The sequence below is a fragment of the Heloderma suspectum genome, chromosome 2, assembly GCF_057233095.1.
Source record: "Heloderma suspectum isolate Gila_16-S chromosome 2, 16-S_ref, whole genome shotgun sequence".
Classification (NCBI taxonomy): Eukaryota; Metazoa; Chordata; class Lepidosauria; order Squamata; family Helodermatidae; genus Heloderma; species Heloderma suspectum.
Genome location: NC_139459.1, coordinates 48123037 through 48137717, shown reverse-complemented (window position 1 = coordinate 48137717; position 14681 = coordinate 48123037). Strand labels below are relative to the sequence as shown.

General features: G+C 41.6%; 1 protein-coding gene across 2 annotated transcripts in view; it reads left to right on the top strand.

The window, feature by feature from the left end:
- The window catches only part of SV2C (synaptic vesicle glycoprotein 2C), a 181477-nt gene extending 168625 nt beyond the window's left edge, over positions 1-12852 (top strand). The window contains exon 13 of one of the 2 annotated variants that reach the window (XM_084833436.1): positions 6909-12852. In XM_084833436.1, the coding sequence (XP_084689562.1) occupies positions 6909-6945 (37 nt within the window). In that variant the 3' untranslated portion in view covers positions 6946-12852. Of the gene's footprint in view, positions 1-1560; positions 3923-6908 lie in introns of those variants that run through there. The other variant, XM_084833434.1, reaches the window with a different exon arrangement.
- The last annotated feature ends 1829 nt before the right edge of the window (positions 12853-14681 follow it).

Genomic DNA, 14681 nt, shown 5'->3' with positions numbered 1-14681 from the left:
CACATTGCGGTGTAGGTGCTCAACCTGTAATGTATGGGGTCACACTCCCCCTGAAGACTCAGACTCACAGTTTGGGTGTTCTGGACGCAGCCCTGAACTTGGATACCGAGGTTTCAGCAGTGGCCAGGTGTGTGTAAGGAACATAGGAAGCTGCCTGATACTGAGTCAGGTCGTTGGTCCATCTAGCCCAGTATTGTCAGCACTAAGTGGCAGTAGCTCTCGAAGATTTCAGACAGGATTTTCTCCAGTCCCCATACTTGGGGTGCTGGGGATTGAACCTGGGACCTTCTGCATGCAAAGCATGCTCTCTACCACTGAACTATGGCCCCTTTCTATTGAGCTTCAGTTTTCACAGCTGAGACTAGTGTGCCAACTGTGCCCATTCTTAGAGATGTCTGCTCTGGCCACAGTTACACATACCTTAGTTATGCCCTGTTTGCGCTACTGTAATGTGTTCTACTGTTGTGAACCAGGACCCTGGACCCTTGTCCTCAGAGGATCCTGACATCTTGTCCTCAACAGAAGAAGCTCCAGAGTTAGTGGTTCAGGGAGATGATTTGGCCATGGAAAGGTGTGTCAAGGCTTTCACCTCCCCAGGACCCAGTTCTCCAGAAAGACCCCAGGGGGTTGGCTCCTGTGCAATCAGAGGAAGTTGCATTACCATCCTCTGACTCTGAGGACTTGGACCAAGTTTCAGTCAGTATGGAGGTGGGGCCAACCAGACTAAAGCCTGCCAAACTCCTACCTAAGTCTCAGTCTTGTTTTGCTCCTTGCTGAAACAACATACAGACAACCCTGTCCAGCTTCCAGTCCCAGCACCATTCAGAGCTTTCCATGGTGCTAATCCCTTCCTATGTTGCTTAACTGAGAAACCTGGCCTAATATGAACTCTTCTCAAAATCTGATTCATAGCAGATCCCTGCAACCCAAGTTCCAGTGGAGGCAGAACCTGTGGCCTGAAACGGTACATCTATGTGGGGCTGGCTTTACAAAGTGTGTGGAAACTTCAGCTGGTCCAGAATGTCATGGCCAGACTGTTAACCAGAGTTGGTTTTCAGGGAGTATGTGATTCCCTTGTTGAAACGGCTTCAGTCTGTTTATTGTTTGTTTATTTGATTGTTTCACTGATGACACAGAGTGTGTTAGGGGGCATGAGGGTGAGTGAACATGCCAGGATCCTTCATTGTCCTTCATTGTCAGTGCATCATTCTGGAAGGTCATGGTGTCAGATGGCTTCAAATCTGTAGTCATTTGGCCGTGCTCAATAATTCCTCAATCAGTGCTGTATTTGCAGCCTACCTTTTTGAGAAAATTGCCTTCCACCTTTAGATAAAAAGCATTATTTTTTAAAGCTCAAAGCAGATCTTCAAGAGGCATATTTCACCAGTTATTTTAGTACACGTACCTCATTGGGTATTGGCCATTTTCAGAAATGGCATATAAACTAGTATACTGTTTCTCTCTTCACTCTGCTTTTCCTTCCTGATTTATTTATTTCCACTGGTTTTAACTTCTTCTTCTCTCTCTCTCTCTCTCTCTCTCTCTCTCTCTCTCTCTCAGGGCAACAGGCTTTGGCTTTTTGAATGCACTATGTAAAGCAGCAGCCGTTCTTGGAAACTTAATATTTGGTTCCTTTGCTGTCCTCGCCAAATCAATCCCTATTCTTTTGGCATCTACAGTTCTAGTATGTGGAGGCTTGGTAGGACTTCGACTCCCTGACACCAGAACCCAAGTGCTGATGTAATTGGGGAAGGATTGTGGATAAAAAGCCATTTACGATTTGTTTTCCTCTCTTTCCAAATGTCAGATCTCCTGGCTGGATGGGCAAAGGCTTCAGATTCTCAGTGCATGGAAGGTGACTGCTCTCAAAATAAAATAGCTGTTATGGAAGACTAGAAAACAAATATAAGCCTTCTTCAAGGGTTTTCTATGCATTCATTGAACACACGGGAGGGGAGGTGCCTGCTGGCCCCACCCCCAGTGTTGCACATCCTGTCAACTCCACCCTCCTGATCTTCACCCATTCAGTGAAAGTCTGAAGGGGAGAGCCTCCAAATATACCCTCCTCAATGCAGTTAAAAACCCTGATAAGCTCCTAATTGCATGAAAGAGCCTATGTGCATATAACTGTTTAAGGAGGCTTCCACTTCAGATCTTCTCAAATGTGTGAAGGTAGGGAAAAGAGCCCATGAGAACATGTTGAGATTGGAGGTGGAGCAAACAAGCATAGCCCTGCCCCCCTCCCTTCAGCGCAGGCAATGAATCCATGGAGGCACTTCTCAAGAGGGCTATTGTTAAACCTTTATAAAACCATATATGCTGTCCCTTCTATTTCATGCTAAAAGGGCAGTTGAGTGATAAATTCAACGGGCATTGTCCCACTGATTTCACCTGTATTATGCTAGGGTAGGAATTCTGTGAATTGCCCCCTTAAAGTGTTCCTTGTTTCCAACAGATTAAGTGATTTAAGAGAAAAGATGGTTGTTGAAGCAAAATAATGGCTGTTTCATATGTGACCATTTCCTTTTATGGAGATCATCTCTGTGTGTGGGGGGGAAAATTTCCAAGCCGTTTCGTAAGTGGGGTGTGAGTGTTTTGTTTTATAATGAGTACAGGGCTGTAAGGAAAATCTCACATCTAAAACAGCTTTTAGCCATGCATAAACCTAAACTGCAACGTGAAAACTATTCTTCTAGTTTAACCCTGTAGTGCTTGTTCTGTACCCAGGAGCCTGAGAAGTGAATATTAATTAAGCTGGTAAATGTAACATCCCTAAGGCCTTCCTTAACATTATATCTTAATCTAACATGCATCATGAGGTGCAGCATAAAACAGAATAATCTGCATGACTGTACTTAAACGTAGATTTCCTGCGTTCTTAGGAAAAAAGGGAGAATACAGTGGTATTGCCTCTTTCATCTGCTGCTGCAGATTGCCTGTTGCAGCTGAATCTGTTTGTTTTAAAATGAAATAACTCTTATACCATCACAGCCAAGCTCCTAATGGGAATATCAAAGTGAAGGCATAATAGGAACATTTTCAAGGCATGCCATGCTCTCCAGAATATGTAAGATTTTTTTTATTTTTTATTTTTGTAAAATTTCAGTGTAGAAAAATAATGGTCCCCTTTCCATTTTGGTTAAAAAAAGAAAAAAAAGAACTGATCTATAAAACAGATAATCGCAGTATTTGGAATATAAATTGGATGGCTTTTTCTTTTAGCCAGGAGGCCTTACAGTTTACTTTGAAAAGGAAAAACCACCTTTCTTAATTGTCCTATCAGGTCTGGCAGTAGATTTACTGCAGTAATACTTCCACCCTGTTTAGATAACACCAGACTGCATGCTGAACTAGGCAGAAGCAGCAAGAGATAAAATCTAAGGACAGTCTTTACACAGACTGCTGGGTTGAGTAAGTTTTCTTCATCAGCTGTCCCATCTCCATCCTGATAACGGTGTGGTCATTCTGGAAAATACAGATGGAGGGAGCAATCCTTTGTCCCCCCAGACAGTATCTGGGGGGAGTAGATTGTTCTGTATCTGAGTACTGAGGTTGGAAACAGGTCTCCGACCTTGAAGCCCTGAAACGGTGTTCCCCTACCTCATAGCCAGTATGGTTCTGGCTACATCTCCATGCTCAGAAATGGAGCGTGGAGATGGGAAAAGGGGGTGTTCCAAGGAGCAGGGAGGAGACTGGGGCAGTGGCCGTGTAACGTTTCCTATGGCGGTCCCAGCCTCCTTCCCTCCCCTTCAGAATTGCCGCTGCTAAACGTGCAAAATCACTGGTCTAGCAGAAATGCAGGGCAGCTGGAGAACGGAGGCGAAGATTGCCTCCGCAGTCCAGCAGCCTTGCACTGGATACTTGGCAGCCTCTGAGTTTGGAGGCTGCCAACAATCTTCATAGGATTGCGCCCTAAACCAGTAAAAAAAAAAAAAGAGAGAGGCAAAGACAAGCAGGTGTCCCACTGAAAAATTACTCTGCTTTCCCCCTCCACTGCCGAACACCCTTTGCCCAGTTGCCTGCCCTCTGTAAACTCTACTCACTTTTTCCCAAAGTAATATACCCAGAAAATAGTAGGCATGGCTAACTTTGCATTGTTTGCATTTCCAAGGTTTTTTTCAATCTAGATATTCATATCCTAATATTAATTTAAGCTCAAAATTATTCTTTTAGCTGTTCATCGAAAGTTGCAACATTCTTGTTGAGTTCTGTGATTATTGCCAACTTGTCATAGCTTTTAATTCTAGTTTAGTCTGTAAAAGTAGCTGTTTGTAATCAGTGCCACATTTGACATTTGGTCTTCTACAGCTGTCCTTTCATTTGGAAGGGAGGAACTTTTTAACCCTGTCTTAGTCATATGGAACCCTTATTAATACTTCTGAAATCTGAAGCCTCTGTACAGATTGGGAGTGGTGATCAATCGCCAGCTGTAAACCATGCTTTTGACATGCAGTGTCCTTTTAGGTTGATGTGGTGTTTTTTTCTGCTTCCTTTTTGAATGTAATCACTGACAAATCCAGAGCCACAACTAAGTTTTAGAAGGAAAAGCAGACACCAGCTCCAAGTAGGTCCATCATGATAACATCTCGTTATTACAGTCGTTGTGTTACTTTGTCAGTATCTAAAATACTGTGAATCCAGGCTTCATTCTTATTCAGGATGTCACCTTGACAGAATGTAGGCAATAAGAGAAAATACAGTTTTAAGATTCAAAGAGGGGAGTGCACAAAAATGACCAAAGACACGTGTCTAAAGTCTTGTCTAAAGTGTGTGACACATAATACAAGCAGATCAACTCAGTTACTGGGGCCATATTTCCCCACTTCCTTACATGAATGGGAATAGCAGTGTGTAAAGCATGAAAGAGAACACAGACAACAATGTAATGTGAGTTCGCAGAGGAAGGCTTGGAAAGCCCAAGAGGAAAAGAGAATGTACTATTTCAACACATTACATTTGAAACACATGATCTAACCAGATGACAGCCTGAGGCTTAAATACAGATGTTTGATTGCTAATATTAGCCCTTTAATGACCTAGATGCTATATATGGCATAAGGAAAACTAAATTGCTTGAGTTATGCTGTCCACTTTCATGTAGTCCTTGTCCAACTTTGACATAAAAATTAAACAGTCACAACTGCTTATATCTGTGTGCCAGTTCATAACTCACATGTGATATCCTTCATTGGAGACACTCACCTTCTCACATGGTCTTGAGGTGGCTTCACATGCTGTAAACAGGTGGGGACAGGGGATGGGCAAGTGGCTGCTACCGCTTTCCACCTTTCCTGAGTAATATGCAACGGGACAAAGAATCACAGATTTCCCCTGCAGAGAGAAGGATTAGTTCCAGAATATGTAGACCATGCATCCCACTGCAAAAGAGATGTGCAACTTGCTATTTTGCATGTTAAACAGGAAGTGACAAAAGAGGAGTCTCATATCAGCCACATTTCTTTACACTGTTTGTCAGAATCAGAAACAATGCTTCTGTAAATGCAGCCTAAAATGGGTTGCCTTTTTTAATATTTCAGTATTTTAATTCAGATTCATGTTAACTTTTTCACATGCTGCTTCTCAGTCCTTCTTTGCAAAGCTACCGCTGGCTAGTCAGTGAGCCCTCTGACTTATACTTTTGCTAGTTATAAGTGTAACACTCAGTTTTCATCATCCATAGTTATAGATTTGTTTTCTATGGGAGAAGCATTGCTGTGGAAGAGATTCTAGTCTTTCACTTGATGCAGAGCTGCATAAGAATAGAAACCACTCTATTGGGTCCAACTAATGGCCTGTTCTGTGGTCTGGTACCAGATGGTATAGAATAAGTGTTACTGTAGTACAAAGCAGTTTCTTAGGCTGAAATTGAATGTGCACTTCAATGTGCTTTAATTATCATTCAAATCCCCCCCCCCCACTTAAGTTAATGCACATTTCTGCTGTTGACAACTAAGGTTTTCCCACTTTAAATGTCATGCCCACGTCTCCAGCCCTTGCAAGACAAGGCATTGACTCCATCTGCCTACTGGTCCATACTGCTCTACGACTGGACTAAAAATGCACACCCACAGAAATCCTTCTAGTCCATTCCACTAACATTTCCTTCTCCAGTGAGACTGATAACACTTGGGGGCCTCTTCTGTCTGTGTCTTGTTGGATTCGTTTTTTTAATATTAAAACGATATTAATAACATTAATGTTAGTGCACATATACTCCCTAGTGCACGTATTCTCCTCTTCGAAGAAAAATATTGATCAAATTTACATGACTTTCTCCACCCTTATTAGTTTCACTGGAGAGCAAAGAAGTGAGATGGTGAAGTAAATCTGCATCAACGAAACTGATACTTTTTCTCCGCATAGTTTCATGCAGGCAGGAGAACTTAAAATGTGAAAAAAAGCCATTGGCAATTGTGCCCAACTCTTTGGGGAAAAATGATGGATGGAGCACTAAAAATGTACTTCAGAAAGGAGGTGACGGGGAGGTTGAAATGTGATTGTAAAGACATTTTTCTGAATAGACATCAGTTTTTTTAAAAAAAAAAAAACAACAGAAGAGTACTTGGTGTACTCATTTTTGTCCTTCAAATTTGTGCACTAATAGTAGGAGAGTAACACTTTAAATATCACATCTGAAATCTGTCATATGCCCTTTAAATAACATTTGGATAGCCGAATGTTTCACTGGTATGAATGCTTTCAATCTTCACCACCATCACCCTGAAATGCCTAAGGCTATTCACAGTACAGTGTATACATATCTACTCAGAAGTATGCCCAGGTGAGTACAATGAGGCTTATTCCCAGGCAAGTGGGGCTTCGGATTGCAGCCTAAGTCATGGATAATTCTCTGTGTGTGCTTGTGTGTGTGATTTGTTTCTGTTTTCCTTTTTAATTTGTTTACACAGAGTCATCAGTCCATTCTGTTATGGCTACTCTAAATGATTGGTTATATGCACCCTGGAAGAAGAGATCCTTTTGATGCTCCTCTTCTGGAATGGGACAGATCAGTGGAGCATCGCTCCCACTAGCACAATGTATTTATTGCTGGTGGATTGCCAGCACTGGATTAAAACAACAGCAGTAACAACTCCGATTTGTCCTTCCAAAGAGTACCTCCATACTCCACACTTACATCCCGCCTTTTTTCCTATTGCAAGGAACCCAAGGTGGCTTACATGATCCTCCTTCTCCTCTCCATTTTATCCTCATAACAACCCTGTGAGGTAGGTTGAGCTGAGAGTCAATGACTGGCCCAAAGTCCCCCAGTGAGCTTTATGGCTTAGTGAGGACTAGAACCCAAATCTCCTGAGCCCTAGTCCAGCACCGTAACCACCACAGGGTTTTCTCAGTTGCAGCTTACATTGAGTCACTTGTGTGCAAATAACTCCCATGCTCTCTCCAAATGTAGCACATAGTTAAAATGCACATATATGCACAGACAATGTTTTTATAAGCTATGAACATTTTAAAAAAAGAGGCAGAGAAAGCACAATGAAAGTTGCTGTTCTGCTTCTCAAAGAAGCTGCTGGAAGTCAGCATTTAAACCCAAGAGCAAACAAGCTACTCATATTTCCTCTGAATTTCCTGTCTTCCTGTTCACCAATCCCACTATCAAACCACAGGGTCTTGCTTCATATTAATAATGTCTGTTCCTTTCAGGCAGGAAGCACAGCAGGAAACACTGCTATATATTTACTAGCAGTCCTTGAACTTTTCTCCCTATCCTGTGATTTCTGTGTTCTTATCTACAGTTTATGAATACAAGAAAGTAGCTGATGGGTAACACCATTACTGCTCCTAGTGCTCTAATTGATCTTCCAGTGATGATTAGGTATAGGGGTTCAGAAGGATGATATGATGGTGATCATCAGTCTATCCCTAGTCGTTTGACAGTCACATCTTTCAACGCTGAGACTAGGTTCTGTAGTGATTAATAGCCACAGATATGTTCACCGTGGCTAAGATCCAAAGAATCATGTGACCAGTTGCACACACCCGTGGGAACAGCGGCTACACTGCAAACTGAGTTTCAAACAGCATTTTGTGATCTGGCATGGAAGACGATCTGTTCAAATGGGGGGAAAGTCAAAATTCATACAAGCCCACATATGCAGGTGCTAGTCACTCTTAGGATCCCAGACCATGTATCAATCTCATTCATTTTAAAACCCATTAGCAGTTATCACAGCTTTCTGTGGTAATGAATGCCATATGTTGATTGTAAATTGTGCAAAGAAATGCTTCCTTCATAAGGAAATAATTTCTTCCCCAGCTCATTTCAATTTTTCTTCCATGTTTTTCATCACTTTTTTGAAATATGAATGACCAGAATTGGATGCCACATTCTAATCTTGGACGTGCCATAGACATGTACTATCATGCTTACGATTTCACTTTTCTGTTGCTTTCTTAATAATTCCTAAGATGGCACTTGTTTTTTTTTGCTAATCTGATGCTTTTAGTTAGCTTGGTTTCCTAACTTGTTCAAAAGCATTTTTCTGCTTTTTTTTAAATGAGGCTTTTAAAGTTCTGAAGCAGAAAGAAACTTGTCCCAACACCATCACCCCATCCAAACAGAATCCAGCTCCAGATTCACATGTGTGTGGAAGGCATGAAGCAGCTAAGTCACTGTTCTGCCTGCTGTTCCTTCTGGTGAGGGTCACCTTGGAGGAAGAGCCTCACCCTAGGCCCCATGGGCTGGCCAAATTTGTCCTGTGGGCTGGACATTCCCTATCCCTGATATATGCATTCCTGTCTCTGCATGTATACATTTCACGTGCAAAAGAATTTTATGAACCCATAAAACCTGGCTTGGAAACCTTTGAGGCTCTTGCTTCTCTGATGCTGGAGCTTGGATGTTGGTAGAGGCAAAAAGGGTGGATTGGGAGTTGTGTCATGGGCAGACTGGGGGAAGCTTTGGATCCACAGGACACTGGGGATGTACACCAGCCCTGGAGCAGGCGTACATAATTTCCCTCCCATTGGGAAGAAAAAATAAATGCTGCTCCTCCTTCCCTGCCAGTATGAGCCCAGCAGGGCTTTGGATAAGGGATTTCCTCTGTTTTCAGTTTAACCTGCTGCCACCGGTAGCATTGCTCAGTAAAGTTATAATCTATATACCTGGGAGTAAGTCTCAGGGGGTCTTACATCTGAGTAAACCATGATAAAATTGTGCTGCAAATCAGTCCTGTTGAAATCAGTGGGACATACAAGTGCTCAACTTTCCCTGGGTTCTCCCCTATATTGTTTGATCCATATCATTTAATTTTTGCAGCCTTGGAACACTAATGCGCCCTTGTCAGTATAAAACTTTAATCACATATAAAATTCTGGTGGTGCAAAGAAGATGGTGGCATTTTTGCCATTATGGTTTCATCTGTGAATAAGAGAAACTGTAATAGATGTGAAGTATGCTTTGAAATTATCATATTATTTACTTATTTCTGCTCCATACATTTTGGCAAATAATGAAGCAACAGGGAAGCTTCAGTTGTGTTCCAGGAAATATGGAAAGGTCTCTGGCTTTAGAAAGTTATACTTTTATTTCCTTGTTTGATGCAATGTATGTTCTAATGAATGTTCTATATAGTTCAGATAATAGCTTCTGTATAATATATGTCGGTCCTTTATGCCCTTTTATTTAGATTTCACTGTTGTTTCTGCCCAGGTAGCTGCCACTGTTGCAGTAGTCTTCTTATGGCTATAAATTGCTTATTAGTGCTTGCTTTCCTCAGTGGTCTTTGACCAGACAGGAACAGAGCCATTGCCAAGCTGCCTTTCCATTAACTCTTCACTTTCAGAACATCCAGTCCAGTATATCAGTGTTGCATGTTACCAGTCCTACTGATGTTTAATAGAAATGCACTCAGAAGGAACAGGGGTTAAAGAGAGTTTATTCCAAAACTGCCATTCATTGCACGTCTCCTTCCCCTTATGCAAGTGACTTTCGCCTCTCTGTGTAACTAGGAGAGAGTGGGTGTGTTTGCTTGCTGAACTAAGGAGTCAGCAGAAGAGATTTTTTCTCCTCCTTCATGAACAAACAAGGCCTGTGGACTAAAGGGCAACTGAAGAATCTAAATTTTAGCATAATCTTTAGTTGGAAGGATTCAGATTGGTGGATAAAGGGAATTTCTGTGTTACCACATAACATAAAAGATATGGTTTGACAGGGACTCGGCACTTTGAGCCAAGACTGCTAGCTGCACTGGTAGGTTACATTCATTTGAAGGACTAGCAAAATCTGTCTTGTTGCATCTCGCTGTGTCCTAGGAAACTGCAGGTCTAATGTCATAGGAATTTTTTTTTAATCTAGTTTTCAATAAAACCATAAAAGTTTTAAAGTGCACATTTTTATTTCTAAGCTTTCACATTTTGAGGCCTTGAAACATATGCTTTCTTTGACATATATTTTCTACAGTGGTGGCAGGGATTCCCTAATTATGGACTGGACTTCTGCCTATATCTCCAAGGGCCAATTTACGTAACCCTTGGTTTCCTGGCATTTGTGTTTTTGGCAACACAGTCATAAGTAGAAACTGAAGTTCAGAGAGTGTTGCTGTTCAGCCAACCAGGGGCTGTATAACTTGGTTCAGAGACAGAAAAATCACCTGTTACCAGGAAAGCTGTTATGTGGCACAAAAAGTTTAGGAGAAGCTTGCTGACTCATTCATGCAGTGGGTAAATGATTATCACTTGCCAGCATGGTTCTTTCATGCAAGAGGCAATTTTTACCACAGCAACTGATCTAAGTTACTAAAGTTCAAACCTCCAGTTTCCATGCTATGGAAAAGTTTTTCTAATTTTTTTCCAAGCTTACAGTGATTAACAATGATCCATAAAACATAAGAAAGCCAATTAGTCAAACTGTAGACAGAAGGTGAAATGCAGAGCAGGGCCTCATCTACAAAGCCTAAAAAGGGCCTGGGGGGTGGGGGGAGAATAATATGTAAGTTGCAGTTGTAATGAATGAACCTGTTGACTTCATCTCAGCAGGCAGATTACTCTAACTGCTCCAGAAAGCCAGGGTAAGGGTTTTGGGAATCATGTCATAGTTCTGTACTTCACCATTCTGGTCTCATTCAGGCCTCTCGCCTAACCAAGAACTCAGACAATTTTTGCACGTGAGGCTTAAATTGGCTTTGTTTTAAACTGGATCCTAATGCCAATGTGAAACATGCATTGGCTGGGATGTGTATTTTGATTTCCCCAGCCCCCAATTTCCCCCCGACATTAATACAGTCATACATTTAAAAATCAACACTGTCAAACAGGGGAAGCAGCTAGTGACACAAAGCATGTCTCTTCTTTCTAACTGCTTTCCCTGGATTTGCAGAGATCTAGGTCACAAAGGGTTGGAGCCCCATACTCTTAAGCCAAAGACGCAGTAACTGTTAAGAGTGGAGCTCCAAGGTGAGGTTTGGCTTGATACTATTGTGTATGTGCATGCATTACTTCAGCATCAGGCTAAGAGCTTCAGTTGAGCTGAGGCCTCTGTCTGGACCAAGAGGTGCTGCTGTCCCATAGCAGAAAGGGTTTCTGAACGATGCCTGAAAGCTGAAGGACCGCAACGACCGAATCAGACCCTGTCAAGGCTCTCTCCGTGGCCGTAAGTGCCAGAGCTTATGTCACTACTTCTTACATAACTCATAAGCACGAGTGCTAACCTTTATGCCCCATGTCTTCATCGCTTATTACCATATCATAAGATGTCGGTCTCTCTGGTGAACAAATGTGCCTCTCTTTCATATGAGTATGTGTGTAATATACTGGCTCAGCATATCAGATTACCCGTTCCACCAGCGATTTTGACCACCAGCCTTTTTATCTGCTTCTTTTAAAACTAACACCTCTAACTACCCTTGTCAACTGTTTCTGCTAACTGCCCTTCTCAGCTGACACTCCCCACTTGTCACTCACTCTGACTCCACTCAGCATTGTGTCTCATTCTCCTGCTGTATTGCCTCCTTTGTCTTCTGTAACTCATTCCGTTACGGTCATATGTACATATTATATATAACTTGCAGCTTATTTGCTAAATCAGTAAAAAGCTTGGGAGATGCAATGATTGAGCTAGGGTACCCTACACCATGATTTTAAGCCATTCCAGAGCCATGATTATCAACAAAAACTGGTATGTTATATGTCCATTTCACATCCTTTTGCAGAGGTAATTTCAAGGTTACTTTTCCCTACTGACATCTCTAAACTGTATACCAGGATGGGTGGAGGATATGGCTGAAGGGATAAATCTTTGAATGTCAGAATGATCTGACACACGTAAGTGGCAAATCCTCTTGCAGGACTTCACCAGTATGAGCACTCTTTAATCTTCCTGCATATGTCTAAACAAAGCAGGAATAAGCACTGGTAAAAGTACTTTGCAATGAAAGCTTGGCAGTGGTTCTAGCCACCCTAGAATTTTACTGCTTTGCAAGATCATCCCCCTGTATTTCTGGTTTTAGCACTCAGTGTGTGCATGTGTGTATATGTGCTTACATGTCTGTACATTAATCAATTCTCACTTTCAGAGTTCTGAATTTTTCATTCCAAGTACAGCTGGTATACTTGTGAACTCATCTTTCTGATATGCTCCTCTGTGTCAGATTGCCAACTGCCAAAAATGTTAGGCCAAGTGTGTTTTTATAAAATCTCCTGGGAAAACTGTTTGTATACTTGTGAAAAGGCATGTTTGTGTAGGATGATGATGTACAGTGTAAGTCTATAACATGTGGAAGTGTGTATACATTTATTATCTGCCAAATATATATTCATGTAATAAAAGCAAAGATATTTAATGTACATCAGATTGAAAAAGACCTCCATTATATTAAATAAAGAGGTGTTCTCGGCAATTAGGATGTACTGAGTGTATTGCTAAGTATTTTCTTCATTGTTGCGCGCGCGCACACACACACACACACACACACACACCCAAGATGATGAATGCAATTTTGTTTTGACAGCTTCACAAATAGTACTTTCCAATTTAAATGTCTGATTGGCGACACAAAACCACACTGAAGCCTTTCATGGGAGCGTGATTGTTGCAAAATATAACAGATCTCCTCTGTGTAAATCACTTTCATGTTGGAAATAGAATGCAAATTGCCAGTCATCCTGTCTGACAGTTGCAGACATCTCCATTTTTCTGCAGCTGGCTGCAGCATCTCCAGTGCATGGACAACAAAGTAGTTGCACATGTGATCACCACATATGATATGTGGTTTTTGTTGTTTCTCACAGAATGATTTCCATGCAGGAATTTGTTTAAAAAACAAACAAACATAACATAACAAATGCCAAAGGCAAAACACAAATAGGCATATGACACAAATTGCAAATGCATGAAGAAACAAAGGCTATGCAGTTTTTAAATGTAGAGTTCGGTATCTTTTCGAACGATAATTGCATTGTTAGATTTTAAGTGGCTGAAGTGCTGTGAGAATCTCACAGAACCATATGTGTAAAATATCTGTCTAATGGAAGAAAGTGTGCATGCGTTCCCACCTTTAGTAAGTTTGAGGGAGGCTCAAACATGTATATCAGTCCTAATATTTACTTGGAAGTATGTCCCATTGATTTCCTTCTGCTTCCAAGCTTGACTTGTAGGCTTGAATAGAGATATCAGCTTGATTTGTAGGCTTTAATGGAGATACCTGCATTTGCATTCTTCTTAAATGAAACAGGATGGGGGTGGGATTCTGCACACACAAGTTGTTTGCACAGAGAATGCAGAACCAGGGTGCAATGTCTGCTTCTATAGGAATGAATGGCAAAACTCCCACTAATTTCAAGAGAAAAAGAAAATTGCACGAAATAAATATTAACAATGTTGTATAATGGATAGGCCTTATATATTCAACTTCCATGTTGTGTCAGTCCAATCCAGTGCCACAGCTCCTCATGGCAAGCAAAACAAACCCTTCCCAGTGTGGTTCTTTGGCCTCCTTTGCATGTAACAACAACTCCGAGTACAGATTGAGTATGAGTTACCATTGAATTGTGGATTGTTGTTGAATTGTGGGTTGGTTGTCATTATGTGAGAACCATGCACTATGGTTTAACTATCTAGGTCATAGAATAGTAGGGTTGGAAGGGGCCTACAAGGTGTTCACATGTAACAACAGCCCATGGGTTAACCAACCCAGGGGCTGTTAGGGAGGAGCAAGAGAGAGTGTCTGTCACTTCCACTCTTACTCAGCAACCCACAATCGGCTCCTTCATAGGTTGCTGGACATGATGTCCAAACCCATACTAGGGCTAAACAACCTAGCAGTTAACCCAACAACAAACCATGTGTTCTCTTCCTGGGTTGTTCTGGTTAACAACTGTAATTAAACCAAAGCATAGGGTTCACACATAATGACAACCCACGATTCAACGACAACCCATATTCAACCCATACTCTGGGTTATCATTATGTGTGAACCAGCCCTGTGTGTCCACCACAATTTCTGTTTTCCATTGTACAATGCTTTCTCTTTAACCAACAAAATTAGATGTGTTAATTTTTAACTGATGAAGATGGATTTGTTGCGGATATCATGACTGAATGGCATTTAAGACAGGCATCCCCAGTCTCAGTTCAGCTCTGCCCATTTGACTTCCTGTGTCTTCTCCTTCCTCCTGCAGCCCTGGGCACACCCTCTAAATCTGTGCCAGAGGATTGGGGGACCCTT